The sequence below is a fragment of the Rhineura floridana genome, chromosome 5 (assembly GCF_030035675.1).
Source record: "Rhineura floridana isolate rRhiFlo1 chromosome 5, rRhiFlo1.hap2, whole genome shotgun sequence".
Taxonomy (NCBI): Eukaryota; Metazoa; Chordata; class Lepidosauria; order Squamata; family Rhineuridae; genus Rhineura; species Rhineura floridana.
Genome location: NC_084484.1, coordinates 3,010,180 through 3,033,711, shown reverse-complemented (window position 1 = coordinate 3,033,711; position 23,532 = coordinate 3,010,180). Strand labels below are relative to the sequence as shown.

The window sequence follows — 23,532 nt, the reverse complement described above, 5'->3', positions numbered from 1 at the left end:
TCCAGGACATTTAAAATCATATCAGGACAGGAGAAAGTTTAGTTAATCTTTTGCCTAGTTACTAATTATTTGTAACAATAATTCTGCCACTTTGCCTCAATAATTCTACTATCTTGTCTCAACAAGGTTTCAGCATCCTAACATGCAAAATACAATAGCTAATAAGATATTCTAATCACTTATTTATGTTGCACCCCAAAATCATATGATTTTGTAATATATCTCAGAACCAATATAGTACATTTTTGCCACCTAGTGGTAGTTACAGATAATTAGTTTAGATAAATATTTTCAGCATCTCCACCTTTATGCCTTGGAATGGAAACCTAAAAATTATGTGGCCCAATTCTGCCAAAGTTAAGTACTGTTACATCCATTTATTTCAATGCAAAGGTTAAGCATTTTCACTTAAAAGAAAATTAGAAGTAAGAGTTACCTTGGCTGGATCATACCCACAGCAATTATAGTCAGTATCTAGCTCTGAGCGGAGTTAACTGTTAGAAAAAATCTTACAAGTCATCACATAGCTTTTAAATTGGTATATAAGCCTTTCTGGATCCATATCTGGTCTAAAGATATATAAATCCTGAACTGTTACTGCCAAACACACTCTTGTTCTTTTTCACTTGGCCAATAACAGACACACTGCTTCCTGCTCAGCTGTGAATGCCCACCATCATTTAAAAAAAGAAAAAAAGCATATCTGTCAGATGACGGATAGATCAACTAGGTTAAATACTTCCATGTCAGAAAGTTCTAGTTATAACTATACTATGATTTCCACATAATTTTTATAATTTTTAAAAAGGCAAAATGGATATATTTCTCCATGAATCTCAATGAAAAGAAGTAAAAGGCTGATGGAAGTAGAAATTTTGCAAAGAGGCTTAAGTATGTCTCCAGCTTTGCAGGAGTTATCGAGAATCCACTGTATAGTTAACCTGGGTAGAAACACACTACCGGTCCTGCTTGTCCTGCTATGTCTCCATCTTTCTCTTCAGAAAACTGGGGCACACAACGCTAGTTAAATCCTGCCTCTTTTTACTATGAAACCTTATGGGAGCTGCTTGAGTGTGCTTTTTTAAAAATCAGCTTCAAAGAGAGTTCACAGCTGATCAGCATAGAAACCTGTTCCCCCCTCAGGGTGTGGCTAATGGAAATGTTTTCACACATGGGGCTTATTGTGTTAGTTTAACGGATTAAAATGGTAGCACTTCTGTCCCAATTTCTAAAATTCCTTTCACACTGCAGTACCTGAAAGTGTGGGTTTTTTACTGATATATGGGCAAGTTGCGCAAATATCTTCCAGGCTGCTGCAACTGGAGACACCAGGATCAGGTGAAAAAAAGGCGAGAAAACCAGCAAGAGAGCAAAAACTCCAAAAAGGAAGAACCGGAAATGAAGCACTGAGGAAAGGGGGGAAGTGGTTACTTTAAAAATACAAGCTGGGGCAGCCTTGGTACTACTGAGGTAAAAAAGCCTGAGGTCCAAAAGCGGACTTAAAAGACAATAGAAAAGGACTTGAAAAGCAACTTCAGCAATTATCACATACAATAAGCCTCATGTCTGAAAGCAGCCAGGGGAAAGTAGCTAGAGTAAACTGAACACAGACGAGAGAAAAAAGGCAGCTTTTAGCAGCTGCCTGGCAGGGAGAGGCAGAAAAGAGCTGGACTTCCAAGGCACAAATCAGAGGACAAACTCAGAAGAACAATGTACGGAAGACTCACCAAAGGTAAGAAAAGGCAAATAAGGAACAGGCACAGGCAGAAATGAGTTTTAAAATACAGAAAAATAGAGAGACTAGAGAGAGGAAGCTTGGGTGCCTGTCATGTGACAGGCAGCTGGCGCAAATCTCCTATGATCTTCTGCGTTCCCAGGCTTGCAAACTAGGGTTGCCAGTTCAGGGCCTGAGACTGATCCTGTATCTTTAGGCCTGGCCTCCAAGAGGTCTTCTGTATCTGTAAAAGTTGTTGCAAGAACACCTGCACTTGGCTGACTTTCTCTTCTAAAGATACAGGATCAGTCTCAGGCCCTGAGCCTGGCAACCCTATGCAAACAGATTATTTCTGGTATTATTTAGCATGAAAATTAGTGCTAAACTTGCACTAGCTTGTACATCATGTGAAAGATCAAATATAATGCACCAATTGCCAGGTAAGAAATCATCAGAATAACGGAATAAAGTGCAGTGTGAAAGCAGCCCTACAGTACAATAGTATACATGCTGAATCAGGAATAAGTCTCATTATGTTTAATGGGGCTTACTTCCAGGTAAGTGGCTACAGGGTGGCAGCCTAGGCTTTGGTCTAGTATTGGCATTAAGGATAAACAGGGTTTTTGTGCTTTTAGCAACTGTATGGCAGGCAGAAATTCAACAGGTCAAGCCTTTTCTAGTATGGAAACACAATTAAGGGAAAAGCTGCATCATGACTACTCTCTAATTTCACTCTGCCATGCCCCCATAGCAGCCATTTTTTGTTGTACCACCTCCCTTGGCAGCCATTTTATGATTGCACCCCCATCATTCTCTCAAAATTTGCAGTGTGCCCTCTGGTCCAAAAAGGTGGTGACCCCCTGATTACTGCTTGTTAGTACCTGTTTGATAGAATTCTGTTGAAGTGGCAGAGGGTTCTGTTTTGGGTTACTTTTACTTTGCTTTTACTGTTGCAGTTTTTCCCTTCCCAAAATAACAATATTGTTATCACACACCAAATCCCTTTCCTCTCCAACAAATGTTATTGGATCCTTCCCCCCAACCCTCAGAGAATGTGAGAGATAGATTTAATACAAAGCAAAGATGCAGGGTACAGGGGATCCTTCAGATTGCCTGTTGCGAAACTGTTTGGGGCTTTAAAGATAACTACCAACACTTTAAATAGAGCTTAAAACCACTGGCACAGAATTTTCATGTTAGCAAAGCAAAGACATAGGCTAGTCAGTTTCATCTTATCAAAGCAAAAGCATAGGCTTGTCAGTTTATCCTTAACAAACCAAACACACAGTTGGTCAATTTTGCATTAGCAAAGCAAAAACATGGGCTGTAAAGCAAAGAGCGGGCTGAGCAAATGCTTGTCAGTTTCAAGTTAGCAAAGCAAAGAGTAAGCTGATCAGTTTCACATTAGCAAAGCAAAGTTTGATTTGGTTTTTTGTTCATTGAAATCTGGTGTGGGGGAAAGCCAGGTAACCTTGTAGCATTCAGGATTGATCCGCAAAGATCATAAACTTGTGGACGATTGTGAATTCCTGTGCCAAGTTCAATTTTAGCAAAATCTTGCCCATCCCTACCCTGATGCACAGTATCATCATAAGTAGCATTACAATTCCTGTACACTGAAGACAAGCAAGTCCTGAGTACAACTCTCAAATACAAGAGCAAAATATATTTCTGCCTCTAAGAGGCACTGGCACCAACAGCAGAGAAGAAAGGATTCAAAGCCGCCTTTGCTTGTTTCTCTTGTTGGCGTAGTTGGTGGATTTGTTTCTTTCCCCTTAGGCCTCTAAGAACTGGGAGTGGGAAATGTTACAGAGCAACACAAAGAAGCCGAAACTGGTAATGATAGCTCAGAAAATGAGACTGATTAAATTTAATGTTGTATTCACTGAGTCTTGGTCTCCTCCCCTAAACATTTTTTTTAAAAATGAGTTCTTTATGTCTGTTTGACACTGTGAAGGACTGGAGGAGACAATGATTTTCATAATGCATAGTCGTTTTGTTTTGCTGTAATGTTGATGGGTTTTTTAGGAGTTTTTTGTCTGCTCCTCATAAACTGGCAAAAGAAAAGAGATGTTAGGTTCCTCAGCTTGTATTTTCATTTTTATCAATTTTCTAAAAAGTAAATTCAATTTGTAATTATTGCCTGAATGAACTGTGCTCTTAAGATACCAAAGGTGATACTTTTATAGCAAACCAAGTTATACATAATATACAGTATTGTATGTTCCTAAAGTAACAAAGTGACTTTCAGTTTGTAAAAGGTACTAACACTTATTGTATATTTTTCAGTTAGTCCCAAAATTTCAATTTCCCCCCCTGAAAAACCTAGGGGGGAAATGTTTTTTTTACAATTACCATGAATTTTACATCTCTAGTAATATGCTATTACAAAACAATATTAATGACTCAAGAGCCTTAACTGATACTTCTTGAACAAGATTATATTTATATTTGTTTATTTATTCATTTATTATTTGATTTATAGCCTGCCCTTCCTCCCAGTAGGAGCCCAGGGTGGCTTGTATATATTTATGTATGAGCAACTACTACTGATATTTCATGATCTTGTTCCAATGCATATTTTTAATAAAAATGTAACCCCTTAATATAATAAAATTCTTTAAGTGATTTACAATAAAAGAAAATAATCAAAATGTAAACATTAAATAAAGTTATGTTAAAACTGGATAAAAGCAAGATAAAAATACAAATTTATATCACAAATAAAACTGATCAGTGTACAAAACAAAAATTAAGAATATAAAAGTATTATACCATGTTAGGGTTATTGGAGAATTCTGAAAAGAAAGTGGAAATTGTAGCCTTTTGTATATTCGTCAGTGGTCAGGAATGGAAATCAGTCAACCAAATACAATCAGTATTTGTTCATTTTGTTGTATTTAAGTCTGCAAACAATACATGACTTTTTTTACATTGTTTTGATTTTTCCTTTACATTGAAATGAATCTAAGTTACATAAGTTATGTAACTTAATTAAATAGTGGACAGCAAGATGAATAAAGTAGTATTTGGTGGAAACCAAGTTGCAGTAGAATGGGAACAATTCTCATTATGACAAACAACAGGTTGGAACAATTGCTGCCTTCTTGCATCCATATACTATGTATAATGCTTTTATTTACTCATTTTGATATTTTTATGCCACTTTTCTAGGCTACAAGCTCTCTCAAGGCAGCTCAAAACTATCTTTTTTTTTAAAAAAATTAAAACATATATAAAAATTTCATGCTGAAGTAGCAGTATGAACATTGTAATTCAAATGTGACAAGCATGGGGACCTGCAGACCTCATTAGGTCTTGCATGGGTCCCAATTAGCCCTCTGAGGCAGATTCCTTAAATCCATGCCCAACTGCCTGTCCCATCCAGAGCCGGAACTACAAGGCTGACACACGGGTGCAATTAAATCTTGTTTTATTAAAGTAATGGATACATCAAAGGCATTGAGCTTCATAGAAAAACCTGCACTAACTCACTAAAATCCCTAACTTCACTCTAGACATGCTCTGTGGCATATGAAGGAAGTTGACTCAGCAGCTCCCCACTGTGAGTGGCAAGCTTAAGTAGGGAACGTTTTTGATCGTAATCTCTGACTCCTTCGCAAGTCCTGACTCTGCCCTGTCTGTTTCTCGTGGCAGTGGGACCGAGGTGACGGGGGGCATCATCTGAAGACACCTGCTCCCGAGTAATGGGCTCGAGGTCAGGGGGCTGCGTCACGCTGGTGACATCCTGTGAACTGCTTGGTAAGGGAGGAGTTGGCACTTTTGCTGGAGCTTCCCCCAACAGGTGCTCAGCAGCAACTGGGGGGTGGCATGCTCTCCTCCTCGGAGATTGTGCCATCCGTGGGAACTGGCTGGAATTCAGGCTCGCTTCCCCCCCCCCCAAGGTCCTGCTCAGACTCAACAACTCCGAAGTCTTCTGTGACTTCTGGCAGCGGAGGTACCTGAAACTCATGCCTCCCCCCTTCCTGTCCCTTCTGGGAGAGCTCAGGCTCAACACTGCCACACACCTGTCATATGTGACTTCAGGAATGGGGCAGCTAGAAAATTGGCTGCCAATGCAGAATTTGGAATCTTAAAGTGCACTCCTGATTGTTCATTGGCAAGGTAGGCTCACTCTCAGCTGATTGGAGGTGAAAGCAAGCCCATAGAGCCACTGAATCCTGTGCAAAACAGGGTTTGAAGTCATCACCAATCACTTGATTGGCAGTAACTTCAAGCCCTGCTCAGCTGGACTTGGATTTTCCTTTACAGCACAGCTTGCTGCACCACAAGGGAAAGATAGGTCATAGTGACATCAGGTTATTGACAGATGGGTGGCACCACACCACCCATAAAAGTGGTCCACTGAGGGTGGCAGAACCTCGGATCTGGCCCACCGGATGGATCCGGCTTCCCATCCTGATATATGACATTCAAAAAGAAATGTACCATAGCATAAAATTAACAAGCAGTAATGGTTTGAGAACTCCTGTCCAGAGTCGTCAATTAAAAGCAGATCAGAATACGAATTTCTGTAAAGCCTGGTTAAAATCATCTAATGAGGAAGCCATACATCCCTTGAGAGGCAGGTCCACAGGAATGGTTCCACAACTGAAAAGACCCTTTCCCTTGTGTCCACCAATCTCACTGATCTTTATGGCGGACCTACGAGCAGGCCTCTGTGGTCAATTTTAGGATCCAGACAGATTCATATGGTACAGGGGATCCTTCAGATAACCTGGTGCAAAACTGTTTAGGGCTTTAAAGATGAGTACCAACACTTTAAATAGACCTTAAAAACACTAGCTATATTATTATGTTATATGATCCAGTTGCTTGGGCCCTCACACAAGCAACAGAGCAGATATTTTCTGTATCAGCTGAAGCTTTGAACTGTCTTCAATGACAGCCCTATGTTACAGCAAGTTATAGAAGTCTAATCTGGCCATGTATGACTGTGGCAAGGTACATTTTCCTTAGATAGGTTTGCAGCTAGCAAATCAGCCGAAGCTGAAAAAGGTTTTCCTGGCTTCCAACACTAGCTATAATTCTACAGATTGCATCAAGTCCAGGAGGATCATGAAACTGCGAACATGGTCTATCAGGGAGAGTGCGACACTATCCAGCACCTGTCACACACTGAAGGCCAGATTAAAGTGATTGAAGACCTTGGTGCAGTTCCCAATATATGGGCACCCTTCCCCCAGAAAGGAACACCTGAAATAAGATGCAACAAAAAGAAGTCTTGTGGTATCTTAAAGACTAACAAAATTGTTATGGTATTAGCTTTAATGGACTACAAAAAAACCCTGAAGCACATGCAGTTTCACAATTCTCAGCAAACTGCAACCAAAAAGCAATTTGCCAACCTTGATAAACAAAAAGAAAATACTCTGAGCATGACCAGTTAACTCAGCATTGTTTTTGTTCACTTCCTGCCTTTGGCCAGTCACCACCTTTCAGCCTAACCTATCTCACATGGCTATTGTGAAGATACAAAAAGAGAAATCAAATGGTTGCAAAAGAGTAATTAGTAAACCAGCCAGATGGGTGACTAACAAATAAATAAATAAATAGTGCTTGTATCGTTCACAGACATCAAAGTTTGGTTCCTTTAAGTGACGTATTTTTCTACTATAAAGGATTGCGTTTTAATTTGTTTGGGGCGGAGTATGTGTTTCTGTGACCTATAATATAACTTGAATTGAATTTATTCTTGCGGTCATAGACCAGTACACAATATCAAACATCAACTCTATGATTCTATGATATAAAACTGGTTAAAAATCACACATTTGCTAACTATAATCATGGCTGTATAGGCAGTTGGGCTAACAATGTTCTGCGATGGATGATTGCCATAGCACAGAATCTTGCAACACTACACGTGATTTGAGTATATTGATCTGATAGAAGATAGGTGGTGTAAAAAGAAAGGTCCCGGCCAGGAATCAAGGATGATTGGAGTTATATGCAGGAGACGGAGATCATGATAAAAAGGGCAGATTAAGAGTACATGGTATTAGCTTTAATGGACTACAAAAAAACCCTGAAGCACATGCAGTTTCACAATTCTCAGCAAACTGCAACCAAAAAGCAATTTGCCAACCTTGATAAACAAAAAGAAAATACTCTGAACATGACCACTTAACTCAGCATTGTTTTTGTTCACTTCCTGCCTTTGGCCAGTCACCACCTTTCAGCCTAACTGAAAGGTTACTGTTTCAATTTGTCCCATCCCACAGGGGCATAATCGCTTCGTACGGGGAACTCCCCGATATCTGCCCTCAAGAAGAGCAGACGGAAGCACGTCAAACTTTGCCATTGTAAATGCTTTTCTGTATCTCACATTAGGAAGTGAGCTGACGTAATGCAGGAGCACAAAGCCCCTGGTGTGGGAAAGAGAATCATCCTTAAATGCCATCGACGATTGATGACTTTGTAATTCTACATCCATGATTCGTTGTGATATAGCCAGCCACGCTTTAGAATAGCCCAGTGTGAAAATCGCGGGAGGAGAAAAGCCAAGGTTTGCAAGTTTCTCAATCAAAGACTTATGCCATTTAGATCAATAAGAGTCAGAAAGTACCAGCAGGGCAAAGCCCACGGGGCAGAACCGCAGTTTTAACCTTATTCTTAATTTCCAAATGCGGGCCTCAATTGTAGGGAGACCAGCTTCCAGTCTTAGAATATTATTTGAGACACATGTCGGTGTCCCAAAAATGGATCTTAAAAATTGGGTTTGGACGGGTTCAAAGGACACAGATTTGGAGTATATCAATGCCTGAGAGCCATAGAGCTCAATGTAAGTTTTACACTCATCTGATTTTGTTCCTAACAACTTTTCTTCTCAGTTTACCAAATGAGAAAACAAAATATCAGTATAATAAAGTGTCCATTAACCTATTGTCTATTTTCTTGGAGAGATCTTTATTTGCCTGCCCTTCTCCAATAGGTCCTAGGGTGGCTTACAAAATCTAAAATACAATATTAAAAAGGATTAAAAACACATTTCATTAACAAGAATAGGGTGGGTTCGGGGAGGAAGGGCAGGATTTAAATTAATTAATTAAATAAATAAAACAGTCTCAAAAGCCAGAGTCCAAGGTAAAGAGGTGTCTTTAACATTTGCCAAAAACTGTACAGTGAAGGTGCAAGATGCACCTCTGTAGGTAGGGAATTCCACAACTGTGGAGTTGCCACAGAGAAAGCCCTCTCCCAGGCCACCATCCCCTGAATTTCTGGGGATGGTGGAACTACCAAGAAGGCTCCCTCTGCTGATCTTAACACTTGAGAAGGTCTTTAGAGAAGACGACCGTCTCTGAGATATTTGGGGCTGAAGTCATTTAGGGCTCTAAATGCTAACATGAGCACCTTGAGTTGGGCCCATAAAAGAACTGGCAACCAATGCAACTGTTTTAGAACAGGAATTATATGAGTTCTAAAAGGAACCCCCACCAGTAATCTGGCCACTGCATTTTGGACCGGTTGAAGTTTCTGAGTTGTCTACAAGAGCAGCCCCATGTAGAACGCATTGCAAACATCCAGTCTGGACGTTACCAGAACATTGAGTACTGTTGCTAAACCATCTCTACCCAAAAGCGGCTATAGTTGCCACACCAGCCAGAGCTGGAAATAGGCTACCTAAACCTCCAGTGACTTGAGAAGTACCCCGAAGCTACAAACCTGCTCCTTTCAGGGGAGTGCAACCCCATGCAGAACAGGTCATCTTCCCATCTCCTGGACCCTAGAACTTGGAACACATAACACTTCTGTCTTTTCAGCATTTAGTTTCAATTTGTTGACCCACATCCAGCCCATCATTGCCTCCAGACACCTGTCTAGCATCTCAACTGCCTCTCCTGATTTACGATGGTACAAAGAGGTAGAACTGAGTATCATGTGCATATTGGTGACATTTCTATCAAAGTTTATTGATATTTCAAACTTTAAAAAACAGGGAAATTGGGCAGCTATAGTGAATGCACCAGGGCAGCAGGAGACCTGACCTCCTCTCTGAGATATTGGACTGCCCTACGAATCTGTAAAAATGCAAACACAATTTGGCTTGGTCTTTCACAGTCCATTCCTCTTCCTGTATAGCTTGGAAGAATTTGGTAGCATGTGCCTCTGAGTGTTTTGTGCATCACCATGAAAACTTAGAGCAAGCGTTTCTGAGTTCAGGACTATAAGTTTTGTAAGGTTTTGTTCTGAAGTGAGCTTATGGGAAACAGCAGAATGGCATGGGGGGTATTTTCAATTTAACATGGCAGAATGTGAAAAATCCATGCTGGCTATGATATACGGCAACTCTTGTGGCTATATAAAGTTAAACAGCATGGGGAACAAGATGGAACCTTCCAGAACTTGCTTGCTTCAGACAAGGAACAAGAAATAAAAATGATCCACGAGATCAAGTCTGAGAATTAAACACAGATTGAACGGGGGAAATTTGCACAGTGTAAACTTGCATTTTAGCGTGAATTTCTCATAAGAAAAACATTTTTGCATACAGTTTTATAGAATCATAGAGTTGGAAGGGGCCTTGCAGGCCATCGAGTCCAACCCCCTGCTCACAGCAGGAAATCCACAGCTAGCGCATCTCCCGCAGATAGCTGTCCAGCCTCTGCTTGAAGACATCCAGCAAAGGGGATCCCACCACCTCCCTAGGCAGTCGGTTCCATTGCCGAACTGCCCTTACTGTCAAGAAGTTCCTTCTAATGTCCAATCTGAATCTACGCTCCTGCAACTTAAGACCATTAGACCTAGTCCTACCCTCTGGGGCAGCAGAGAACAAATCTGTACCCTCCTCTATGTGACCCTTCAGGTACTTAAAGAGTGCAATCATGTCACCCCTCAGCCTTCTCTTCACCAGACTGAACATGCCAAGTTCCTTCAACCTTTCCTCATAAGACTTGTTCTCCATACCGGCTATCATCCTCGTCGCCCTCTTCTGAACCTGCTCTAACTTGTCTATATCTTTCTTAAAATGAGGCGCCCAGAACTGAACGCAGTATTCCAGATGAGGCCTGACTAATGCAGAATATAGTGGGACTATTACTTCCCTCGACCTGGAAACTATAGCTCTGTTTATGCAGCCCAAAACCGCGTTTGCCTTTTTTGCCGCAGCATCACACTGCTGGGTCATGTTCAACTTGTGATCCACTACAATTCCAAGGTCCTTCTCACACGCACTACTGCTAAGCCGGGTATTTCCCATCCTGTACCCGTGCATTTTGTTTTTGTGGCCTAAATGCAGAATCCTGCATTTGTCTTTATTGAATGTCATTTTATTAATTTCAGCCCAATTTTCTAGTCTATCCAGGTCCCTTTGGATTTTATTCCTGTCTTCCATTGTGTTAGCTATCCCTCCCAGTTTCGTATCATCCGCAAACTTCATAAGGCTTCCCTCCACCCCATCATCTAAGTCATTGATAAAAATGTTGAAGAGTATCGGCCCCAGGACAGAACGCTGTGGCACTCCACTCGAAACCTCCTTCCAGTCCGAAGCAGAGCCACCGACGACCACTCTTTGAGTACGGTTTTCCAACCAGTTGTGAATCCACCTGACAGTATTTCCATGTAGTCCGCATTTGACCAGTTTGCTAATCAAAAGGTCGTGGGGGACTTTGTCAAACACTATGCTGAAATCTAGATAGATGACATCTACAGCATTTCCACCATCTACTAAGCTAGTGACCCGATCAAAAAAAGAGATAAGATTAGTTTGACAGGATTTTTTCTTGACAAACCCATGCTCCTACTAATCACAGCATTGTCATCGAGATAGTTGTCAATGGACTCTTTTATTATCCGTTCTAATATCTTTCCCGGTATTGAAGTCAGACTGACCAGCCTGTAATTCCCCGGATCTTCTTTTTTACCCTTTTTAAAGAGCGGGACGACATTTGCCCGTCTCCAATCCTCCGGCACCTCTCCCGTTCTCCAGGATTTCTCAAAGATGATGGCAAGAGGTTCCGAGAGCACATCAGCAAGTTCCTTCAATGCTCTGGGATGCAGTTCATCAGGCCCTGGAGATTTTTACTCATTTAGGTTAACTAGGTATTTCCTGACTATCTCCTTATCAATCTCGAACTGCAATCCCGACCCCTTACTGAGATTGCTACCGATGCAAGGTTGCACACTGTTCCCTTTTTGGGAGAAAACGGAGGCAAAATAGGCGTTGAGCAGTTCTGCCTTTTCCTTGTTATCTGTCGACATTTTGCCATCCTCATTGAGCAGCAGTCCCACCGTTTCCTTGGTCTTTCTCTTGCTTCGAACATATCTGAAAAACCCCTTTTTGTTGTACTTCGCTTCCCTCACCAGCCTCAGCTCATTCTGGGTTTTAGCTTTCCTTACGCTATTCCTGCAAGCCCGAGCCGCTCGTAGGTATTCTTCCTTGGTGATGCGTCCTTCCTTCCATTCTTTATACATGCTCTTTTTTACTTTTACCTCCTCCACCAGTCTTCCGTGTAGCCACATTGACTTTTTCCAATGTCTTCCATTTTTCTTCCTCTTTGGAATTGTTTGCGATTGTGCTTTTTGTAATACGTTCTTCATGAACTCCCACGCTTCTTGGGCTCCTTTTTTCTTTAGTCTATCTAGCCACGGGATCCTACCCATCATTTCCCTGAGCTTGCTAAAATCGGCTTTCCTGAAATCCAAAGTCCATGTTTGACTATATTCTTCTTTGGCTTTCCCCAGAATCACAAATTCCAGCATTACATGGTCATTTTCCCCCAAGGTACCGACCGCTTTAATTCCCGTGAATTAAGCCCATATTTTGGAAGCAATTTATCCTAATACAACACATTTCTGAATGTTATTTTCACCAATATATTCATTTTGTGCACACTTTCCCCTAATGTATGCTTTTTTGGCAACATTGCTTGGTTGGAGAACTGTATCACAAAAACTGGGTGAGTATTTCTGAGGATGGCTGTTTCACCTCTCATAGTGATACATTCAGCTTTAAATGTGACCTGAATCCTCTCCTTCATCCCTAATGGGCAGGCAGGTGGGTGGGCGGGCAGGTGTGGGGAGGGGAGGGGAAAAGGGAAATCACTAATCAAACGTTCTTCTCTCTGTAGCAGATATGCAAGTCGTCACCAGCACACAGGCCAGTGGGCGTGGATGAGGTGAAACCAGAGAGAAAGTCACCTTTGCTGTTGTCTTTCTTCTCTGTTCAAAAGCGCTTCTGGGCAACAAAAATATGCCTCCCCACTCCATTGCTGTTTTTTGCCCCCAAACACCTTCTGAAAAAACAAACAAAAGGCAGATAGGCCTACCTCTGGCTACAACCACCTTCTCTCAGAAGTTCCCACCAAAGAGAAGGGGAAGCAGATTGGAAGGGTGTGGGCCCTTCAACTCCTAGAACTGTACTGTATAAACTGCTCTGCAGAACATTATGAAACCGGCATTCCCAACTGTAAGAAAATCATCTCTGATCAGGCTTCATGGGTACCAGATTGGTGACCCCCACCTTAGAGAGCTACCTAAACATTTTGTTTCATAACCTTCCTTCCAGGAGGACTAGAGTCTTACTGGGCACCTTGCAGGCATGGGCCCTGGTGCAATTGCTCCAAATTGCACCATTATATTCCAGCCTGTACAAACATTCATCCAGATCAGCAGATTTTCCCACCAACAATATCACATTTTCCCCAGATTTAAGTTTCCTTTTGTTTGCCTTCATCCATCCCAAAATTGCCTCCAGACATCTGTTCAATGGTTCCATAGATTGCCTTGAATTAGTAGATGAAAGTTTTGGCTAAAGTATATCCATATAACATGCAGCTCTACTTCTTATTTCCAGAGGATCTCCCCTAGTAGTTCTATATTTAAAAGTATGGTTGACACTAGAGAATCCCGAGTCACCCCCAGCCCTCTCCAGAAAGGACTGCAGTCTTCATAACATTGCCCCCCAGATCCAGTTCTATTCTAGCTAGACTCAGGATACCTTGGTGTTAAAAGCCACCAAGAGGTCCAGGAGAACTAACAGGGTTGCATCCACCAGAGTGGCCAAGTCTGTTTCCGTCTCTAAACCAGCAAGGATCCAGAAAAAAATGGATCTAAATAACATAAAATCCAAGACTACCTGGGGTTTAGAGTCCTTCACCTTCTCCAGTATTTTGTGCAAGAATGGAACATTAGATCTTAGGCAATAATTCTCCAGATCATAGGATCCAAGTTTGGCTTGTTTTTATAACAGAGGTCTATCTCTTCCTTAAAATGCAGCACACCCTCCCACAAGGAAGCATTTGCCACTTCTGAGATCCAAATAGCAATCCCAGTACTAGCAGATTTTAATATCCAGGAAGGTCATTCTCTTGCTTATTCTATCTCCTGTTCTCTTGTGATCCTCACCTCTGTCAGATGCCTCCTCTGCATCTTTACCACTGCCATCTTTTCCATTTTCCCTTCAGTTCCTGTAGTTCATGCTAGTGAGATGATTATGAAATGGTGTAGATGTGGACAAATACATTGGCTAGAGCTGGATAAGCCATTGCTGTAGAGCAGTGGTTCTCAAACAATTTTGGTTCGCGGCGCACTGTAAAACATATAAAAATTTTCTGGCGCACTTCATGTACAAAATTAAAAATATATTAATATATTTTAAACTATGAATAAAAATATAGAAAACTATTACTTACCCTATACAAATGGGTTTCTTCTCATTTTTAAAATATACTTTCATAATATTTGAGGCGCACCAGTGTGCCTGGGCGCACCGTTTGAGAATCGCTGCTGTAGAGAAAGGTAAGCAAAACTGGCCTAGAGATGGGTGAATAACCTCCATGTATAGTTGAGGTTGGAGGCTGATAAAAAACCCCAAAACTGAATAAAACTGAATTTACTCAATTCAGTGAAAAAGCTTTCTTACTACAATAACTCATAACTTCTGAACTTATTTCCAAGATAAAAATAGATTTTAAATCTAGTTTCAGAAAAATAGTGTGCTTGCCCCATCAATGCAAGGTAAGATTCCCTATGTAAGAGGGATGCACATTTATCCCAACATTCCCCACACTAAAATAGCCACATTGCCTCCAGATGTCACAAAATACCCAATACCCAAACTGGCACCAGTTTTATCAGTGTTCCTTATGAGGTAAATATTGGGGCCCCATGCATTTCACACAATGCAGGCAATTACCCCCACAGCCTGCATACCAATCACATTTAAGTGTCACTGATGGTTTGCTTCTATTGTGAGGTAGCAAAACTCCATGCTTGAGAACAAGTCAGAGCTTATTCCCCAAAGGCTGTTGCAGCTTTCACGGCATTCTTCCAAGGAGTCTCAGTGATGGACCTTTCTCATGCTGCCATTTTGAATGCAATCCTTGACATTTGTCTGCCATTCCCTCCTCTGTGATAGTCTGGGAAGATGCTTATTTTGGAAGGGCTGTGTTTAGCTCCGTGGTTTCTTAGCACCTGTCCCAGCCCTGGTAAGTCAGCTTGTTAGTCTACCCTGTGTGGGACTACACAGAGGCCACAAAGAAGAACAGGTAGCTTACCTATAACTATAGTTTGAGTGGGTATCTGTACAGTCACCCAACCCATACTCCCCCACAACAGATGCCATTGTTTTCTTCTACTTCACTCTTTTATATGACTACTGTGGAGGTCAAGGATTTTGAGAAGAGCAAGTGGGAGACAAGTCCCTTGACATGTGCACATGGAGAGTGATAGAGCACCTGCCAAAATTCTAGCGTAGGTTTTACAAATTTCCTGAAAGGGGCTGTGCGCTGCCACAAAACCCATATTTATGACTACAAAGATAACCACTCAAAGAACTATGGTTACAGGTAAGCAACCTGTTCTTATGCAGAGCAACTTAGATCATTTATAATGTTACGCCCAAATAGCACTGAAGACCAGCTGATGACAGAGAAAACTGCAAATCCTAAAATCACATTCCAGGCAGTAAGTCCTATTATACCAAAATGGGATTTAATTCTGAGTAAACACTGGATCTCCCTTTCAGATTAGGAACCCAGGAAGTGGCCTTGTATTGAGTCAGACTATTGCTCCATCTCGCTCAGGGTGGTCTACGATGACTGGCCGTGGCTCTCCAGGGTTTTCTGCCTTTCATGTAATACCAGAACATAGGCTCATCCAGTGAAACAGATTGGCAGAAGGGTCACAGCAGACAAAAAGGACTTCTACACACAAGGCACAGAAACATTTACGGAATTAATTACCACAAGATACAGTGATGACTATCGCTTGGGTGGCTTTAAAATGGGATCAGACAAATTCATGGAGGAAAAGTCTATCGGTAGCTACTAATCATCATGGCTGCATGAAACGGCTTAAGTTTCAGAGGCACCATTTCTTTTAGTTATCCGTTGCGGTAGCAACAGAAGATGGCTACAGTCTTCACGTACCACCTGTGGGGCTCCTGAAGGCATATGGTTGGCGACTCTCAGAAAAAGGATGCTGGACTACACAGACCCTTGGTCTGTTCCAATACGACTCTTACATCCTTACAATATATAAGACATTAAAATTCTGCAAAAACCAACCAACCAACCAACCAAAAGAAGTGTGTCCGTTTAAAGACTAAGGAAGCAACATATAACGCAGGGAGAAGACCCTAAGGACCTCCAGAAGTTGTTGGACTTCAGCTCCCATCAACCCCAGTCAGCATGACCAATGGTCAGGGATGTTGGAAGCTGCAGTTTATTATTTCATTTATTCGTTTTATTTGTTACATAGATATCCTTCCCTTCCTGCCAAAGAAACAACATTGGGAGGGCTTCAGGTTCCCCAACTGTTATCAGAGGATTTTCTGAAATCTGAATAATCCGGTGTGTTGACGATGGGAGCTGGTCATGAAAGCGAGTGTCAGAGCTATAATATACAAACAAGGAAGCCATTATTTAATCTAAAGATGAAAAGGTGATAAAATTCTAAGGATAAGAGAAAAATGAAGATTTATGAGCATCAACAGAGCATATTCAAAACAGCATGGCAGGCTGCTTGTCTGTCAGAAAATAGTGCTGTGAAATTAAGAGTGAGGCTTTAACCAGGATTATATTTTACCACAATTTCCTTTAGCAGCTGGTGAGGATGGGGACAGGAAGAAGGGTGTATTTAGATTTAGAACAAAGAGCCACCAAGTATCTTACCTAATCTTTTATAATGCACTTTTGGAGACATATAGGAAACAGAACATTCAGTTTCAGAACCAATGAAATCAGGAAAACAGTATCCGTGCATGTGATGCCATTGCTTAGGACTGTGTTCTATCTTTAATCCATTTATTCATAGTCAACCTAGTCTTGTAATATTTGCACAAAATATGTGTATTACTACTATTATTATACATGTTTGCAAACTCAAGGGGAAGTATAAAAATTGACTGTTCTACAGCTGGTTGATGTTTTTTCAAAACAAAAACTGAATTATCTTTTGGATTGTTCAAGACATAGAAAAACAGATTCACACAGACAGAAAAATGTCTGTATAGCTTATGTTCTTCCATTTACCCTAACCACTGGCAATGGCCATGCTGGCTGCGGCTGATGGGAACTGGACTCCAGCAACATCTAGAAGGCCACAGGTATCCCTATCCCTGTTGCAAAATATTGTATTTAAAAGAACTGTGTTTAATAGTGTTGTTTTTCCAAGAGGGAATTCAAACAATGAGAGTAAAGTAAGCTTAGGCATAAAGTATCTCTGAATCCTAATACAGTTTCAGCAGTTATCCAGAAACAAATATGTATATATACATATATATGGTGCACATGATATTTGTTTGGAATTTTTATTTGTTTAAAATAATAATTCATACAAATGGACACAGTCACAAACATGATTTTAACCCAAAATATTGCTAGCCTACGACATTACCAGGAAGGAATCCATGTAGGCAATGAAATGCTGCTACTTTTCAGTAGTCAAGTGCCTCTCTCAATCTCTCTCTGCATCCCACCAATAATATATACTTTAACTGGTGACAAAAAGCATAATGCTTGTTTATACAAAACCTTTATTTGCACCTAAAAATCTCTTTGAAATGTCTTCATTCTGAAATAAGGGAAATTTGTGCCAAAATTAGGAGAAACTGTTTTTACTTTATTAAATTATTCTAAAAAAATAAGACAAGAAGGTAGAAAAAAGAATGCACTGTGTGGCGTAGAAAGAAAAATGGGAAAAATTGTTGTCCTGAGAAGTTCACCAACTGCCTTAATTTTTAGGCGTTTTAAACATATAAAAACAAAGGATCTCAAATCTCAAAATTGGTTTGTCAAATGCCTCCCTTATATTTTTTCCTTGTTGACAACTAAGCAAACAAACCCTTGTTAATGTTCTAAAAACTGTACACAGACAAGTACATTCATGATATAATTAACTACTAACTTCTCTGGCTTAACAAAGAACCCATAGGACACAGAAACAGTGAATCAGGTCACTGAACAGGGACAAACTACATTTTATATGGAGGAATAAAGTTTTCAAATCTTCTTTCATCTCCCACCATTTCTCATTATACTGCATATTGGACCACTTTCTAAAACATATATGGCCTCCTTCGCATGTTCATGATTTTGCATCTATTTAAAGTCCAATTGATTTTTCACATGCCTTCCAAAGTTGCCAGTGTTGGGAATGATGTTCTCTTAGGCTACAATTGGTCGTTTGGGTGGTCTCTATCGGCTTCTGGTTTGACTGTCTGGCCAGGAGAAGGAGCATGGGGTGGGTGGGCAACAGGTGGGAGCCCATGCGATAAAGACATGGCATTAGGGACTATTCCTTCTACTGCTGTAGGTATGCCAGGTGGAGCCACACTTACAACACCGGGAGGATACCTGCTGAAAGAGGGGAAGGAGAACATACATCAGATCTGTTGACATCCACTATTTTATCTGAATCAATTAACAACATTTTGAATAATTCTTCATTCTCAGTTTACACCTCACAATATTAATTCACTGTCAGTATGTCAACAGATATATAGTGGAATTGTCTAGAGTGGGCAAAAGAGAACATCACACAGTTGAACTGATTGTTTTTCAGTGGCTGTGATGAAATTGGTGGCAATATAAACAACCTTTGCTGCTACGTTCTTACCTGTATGCAGCACCATTAAGCTCTGGGTGGACAACTCCTGGATCCATGCTGGCCCAATGTGTAGCTGCAGTCAGATGTTCTTTGTTGACACAGTTCCTCAGGTTGTCTGGAATACGACCTAGCAGATAGATAAATATTACAGCATAAGTAAGCTCCGTATGAGCAAATAATGCTAAATTAAAAATAAAATATATTATTATTGTTATTGTTATTATTATTATTACTGTTACCCCGCCCTTTTTCCAAAACTGGAACTCACGGCGGCTTCCAAATAAAAGCACACATATAATTAAAAACATACAAAAGTCTAGATTAAAATCAAATTAAACAATTTACAGTATTAAAACCATTCATACATACAATATATAAATGCTATTGCAAATTTTGCTCTGTTCAGAATACAAATCTAAGTATGCCTTCCATATGACAAACTCTAGGTCTGACAGTTATGTGCCACCTTAATTCTCTCTGCAACGGATGCCACACGGGGGGGGGAGAAACTAGCCCCCCTGTTTCAGCACACAGAAAATTTAGGATTCAGGAATGAGTCTCAGACATATAAGTTTAGTTAAGACATTTCCTTTACTTAATAAAACATTACAGAAGAGAAAATAAATAAGGTTAGCCAATAACATAGAAACAGAGTAAAGTACAAGTTAGGACACTACAAATCTAAAGCACTGATGCAGAATTGAATTATCTATCTTAACACATAGTTACCTGAATCACAAGGATATCTGGTCACAAGCAAGGTGTGAGTCTCTCAAAGAAGAAAACTGACTAGGTGCTCAAAAGAAGGAATATTTATACTAATTTTTCCTTTGAAGGATAATACACTTATGATAGTTACCAATTAAGCTCAGGAATGTATAACGATTATCAGAGAAAAACAAAATAATTTTAAATTATAGCAGGATGGTACATTCCTCAGATACGTGAATATATGAAAGAAATGCAATACATTGGACCTTCAGAACAACATATGTTAAATCTTTTGGATATGTGAGCATGTCTGGTACATATCTGACCATTCTAAAAATTCTGATACAACCTGCAATAACAAATTGATCCCACACAACCTGACTTGATGGTGTTTCATCAGTTCTTTAACAGCAGTGGTGTTAAGTTCACATTTAGAGTTGTACTTAAATATCAATATTTGCAAAGTTACCAATGCTGTACGTAGTAAATGTTGTTCTAAGCCAGTTTGGTGCTCTCTGTACTACGGATGTTCTAGCAACAGAAGAACAGTTTGTTCATTTGCTCATTAAGCCAAAGAAACAGTCATTTCATTTCATCATTTCATCATTTTATTTGTACGCCGCCTTTCCACATAAAATTGTGCTCAAGGCGGCTTACAGCAAGGGGAACAAAAATACATCTCAAAAACAATTGCAAAAACAATTTCCTAATAACAAAAAATAATAAAACAGTGACATAACAAATATAATAAGCAAAAACAACTTGTCAACATTAAGACAGTCAGTAAAAGAACACTTAGGAGAATACGGCTGGCACCTGTAATAGCTTTCCGAATCTCCCGGGCTGCTTCCTCCCGCATCTCTATTGAGGCTTGTTCACTGTACCAGGCAGCATGTGGAGTACAGATCAGATTTGGTGCATCCTTCAGAGGACCCTGACTGAAGCTGAGGGAAGAATCAAAGAAGGCATCGCATCTTCCTGAACAGAGGCATGGTTGTGCTTATTAATAAGTGTATACAACCAGAAGAGAACTACACTCCTGTTTCTTAGGAATTTATCTCATTTTCTTACATTTATATCCCATCTATGATTATACAGATGGGAGTTCTCAGGAGGTCTCCTGTCTGACACTGACCAGACCCAGACGTTCTTAGCTTCAGCAAGGTAGCAGCCTCTTGTGCCTTCAGGCCATATCCTAGCGCAATTCTGTTCAGGCGGTGCTTACTAACCAGTGAAGATTTAAATCTATGATCAAGACTTCCATTTCAGCTCTTAATACTACAGTTAGTGATAATAATGAAAACATATGAAGAAATAGTATTGAGGCAGTTTGAAAGCCAAGAGTATAGAAGTTTCCATAGAGCTTGTTGGAGGAAGGACAAGATATAAATGGATAATTAAATAATAAGACAGCCAATGACCTAGATGTAAAATGGAGTATTTATTATAAGCTTCTGGAACAATTAGTTTTGTAGTTGCCAATTATGTTGTAACGTGAGAGGTCCTATGTCTGTGCAGACATAGTTCATTCCAACAGCTTCTTCCTACCACCATACCAAGCTTCAGCCAGATCAATATCTTGGCACCCCAAACAGGCTTGGAAAGGCTGGTGTATGATGAAGTTTTATGAGTGGGCTTTCTTATGCAGAATCTTGAGGGTAGCTAAAAGGGATCAAATAACTTCTCTGATCTGACTCTCACAACCTCACTGTTGACTGCACCCATGAAAATAACCCATTTGTTATCTTCGTTTTTCTTTGGGTCTGTTAGGTCTTCACACATCATTCAACACACTACCAGTATCTCACAGGCCCACAGCAAAGAGATTGTAGTTGAAGGGCATACTATGCAGTCATCAAGGAACAGATTCTGCCAGGAAATACACCTATTATCTTGGAAGATTTTGTAGAACCACTGATTTCTCACTAATTGGAAATGAGAGTGAGCTGAACATGCTGCTACCCATGCCAGAGTGTGCAAAGGTAAGCAAAGGTTGTTCATCAGGGGCACATATCATTATTTTAACAAATAATGGAAGACAACATTTATCTTTCTCCTCTAGGCTGCTGCTCATTCTGAATAATCCAAAATCGCACAACGATATAATGTAGTAGTAAGAAAACCTCAGCAAGTATGCAAGGTATTTGGAACACTCTAAGGAGGACCATAGCAATTTTACTTAGAAGGAATCACTTTGTTTTGGGATAGAACATGCACTAAATATATTTTCAAAACAGGAAATGCAGTCACCTGAATGGTTCTGACTCGTGTACATCCAACGCTGCCCCTCGTATCCTTCCTTCCTTCAGGGCTTGTGCAAGTGCTTTTTCATCTACTAGCCCTCCACGAGCCATGTTCACCAGGAAGGCTCCCTGTCGCATCTGCAGGAAGTTAAAAGCATATAGCAGCATTAAATACATGAAATAAAGTCCTTGTGGAACAAGAACCATCCGTCATTAGAAAAGTCTAAAAAAAAGACCAATTGCCTTCCTCCGCACTGGGAAAAAAATACTACAGAAGTCTTCTTAGAAATGATGTGTAAATAGCTACACCAAACTGACAAAACTACTCCATCATGGGTAGACAACAAAGCTGAAGGAAAATAACAGTGTCAGACAGCTGAATTTTTGCATTTCACAGTTGCTCAGTTTGCATTTAAATGCTATACTGAACTCTTAAGGAGATCCTAGGAAAAAAGCTTAGATGATGGGCAGTTTGATGCTTTAACAATACTTTCCATCTAGTTAATGTTAATGACTTTAAAATTTCTGCTCTATTTTATTGCTTTTAAGTCAAACTATAACTGAAGAACTTTAAGAATCAATCATTGAAAGGAACTGCTATGGCTTTGTTTAAGAAAGGCTTGGAGAAAATGCACATACTGTTTTCTCTAGCTTTCACAAGTAATTGCACTAAAATATTACTATTTTTTAAAAGGTAAAAGTAATAGAAATTACTAAAAATGAGCAGTGTTAAAATATGCACCCATCAGCAAACAGAATGCATTTGTTTACTTATGCAATGTTGCAATTTTCTACTTGCCTTAACATATCAATAGGAGAACAATGGAAACATTTAAAAGTGCTGTTGTCAAAAAATAATGAGTAACATATTAATAACTTATCAGAACATGTTTATACTTGCAGTTCCTTTAATAAAGTGAAAATGTTTACTAAATTGTAACTTTCAGCAAGATGCTTATGTACACTCCCTGTTTCATCAGAAAGTTTTATGACTTTTAGATGTTTGCAAGCAAATGTACTCAAATATAATCCTACAAATGGCCAGCCTGTACTGTTGAGATTCCTTTCTTACTGAAAAGCAAATAAAACCCAGAAAGCTTTAGAAACCAGTTAATGTAAAGCATATGATCAGAAAAAAGAATCAGTGTTCAGTATCACAAATCACAGAGGACCCACAGAATTAACTTCATAACAACTTCTGTTAATCTGTTGCAAAAAATGTCTCGTGGCACCTTAAAGATCAGAGCATTTATTTATTTATTTATACCAACATATTTATTTATTTATTTATTATTAAATTTGTATCCAGCCCTTCCTCCCAGTAGGAGCCCAGCGCAGCACACTGACCCTGTAATGATTATAAACATTAAGAGAACAATTTAAAGTAATATGAATCCAGCAATAGCAAGAGGCTAATATTTATTGATATTTATTTGATTGATATCCCATTCTGTCCTATGGGTTCAAAGCACGTTACAACCCCTTTTCTAAATGTTAATAGTCCTGTTTCCTATGGGTTCACAATCCAACTTCAAAATCAATTTTAAAAACTAATTTTTTTTAAAATGCCTGTGGAAATTTTACTGTTTTTTCGGCCTATCTAAATACAGACAGTGAGGCTGCCAAAGGCTATTCCATATTCTGTTCATCACAAACTTAAAAGCCTCTCTTGTGCCCAGCTGTCACAAAAGGGCCTCAGAATTGGAATGCAATTCTGATGTAGGTTCACAGATGAAAAGGTTTTTAAAATTATCATAGCACAGGCTTTCATTAACTAGAGACTACTTCATCAGA

General features: G+C 39.9%; 1 protein-coding gene and 1 long non-coding RNA gene across 11 annotated transcripts in view; one reads left to right on the top strand and one right to left on the bottom strand.

The window, feature by feature from the left end:
* Positions 1-1,498: 1,498 nt before the first annotated feature.
* On the top strand, positions 1,499-21,774 carry LOC133386184 (uncharacterized). The gene is made up of 3 exons (XR_009763073.1): positions 1,499-1,732; positions 21,266-21,477; positions 21,558-21,774. It is a non-coding gene; the product is annotated as an uncharacterized LOC133386184 (long non-coding RNA).
* The window catches only part of CTBP1 (C-terminal binding protein 1), a 62,492-nt gene continuing 56,432 nt past the window's right edge, over positions 17,473-23,532 (bottom strand). For 9 of the 10 annotated variants that reach the window (XM_061629840.1, XM_061629835.1, XM_061629838.1 and 6 more), the window contains 4 exons: positions 21,746-21,876; positions 20,312-20,439; positions 18,794-18,911; positions 17,473-18,534 (listed from right to left, as the gene is read on the bottom strand). In XM_061629840.1, the coding sequence (XP_061485824.1) occupies positions 18,348-18,534; positions 18,794-18,911; positions 20,312-20,439; positions 21,746-21,876 (564 nt within the window). In that variant the 3' untranslated portion in view covers positions 17,473-18,347. The remainder of the gene's footprint in view (positions 18,535-18,793; positions 18,912-20,311; positions 20,440-21,745; positions 21,877-23,532) is intronic. The other variant, XM_061629836.1, reaches the window with a different exon arrangement.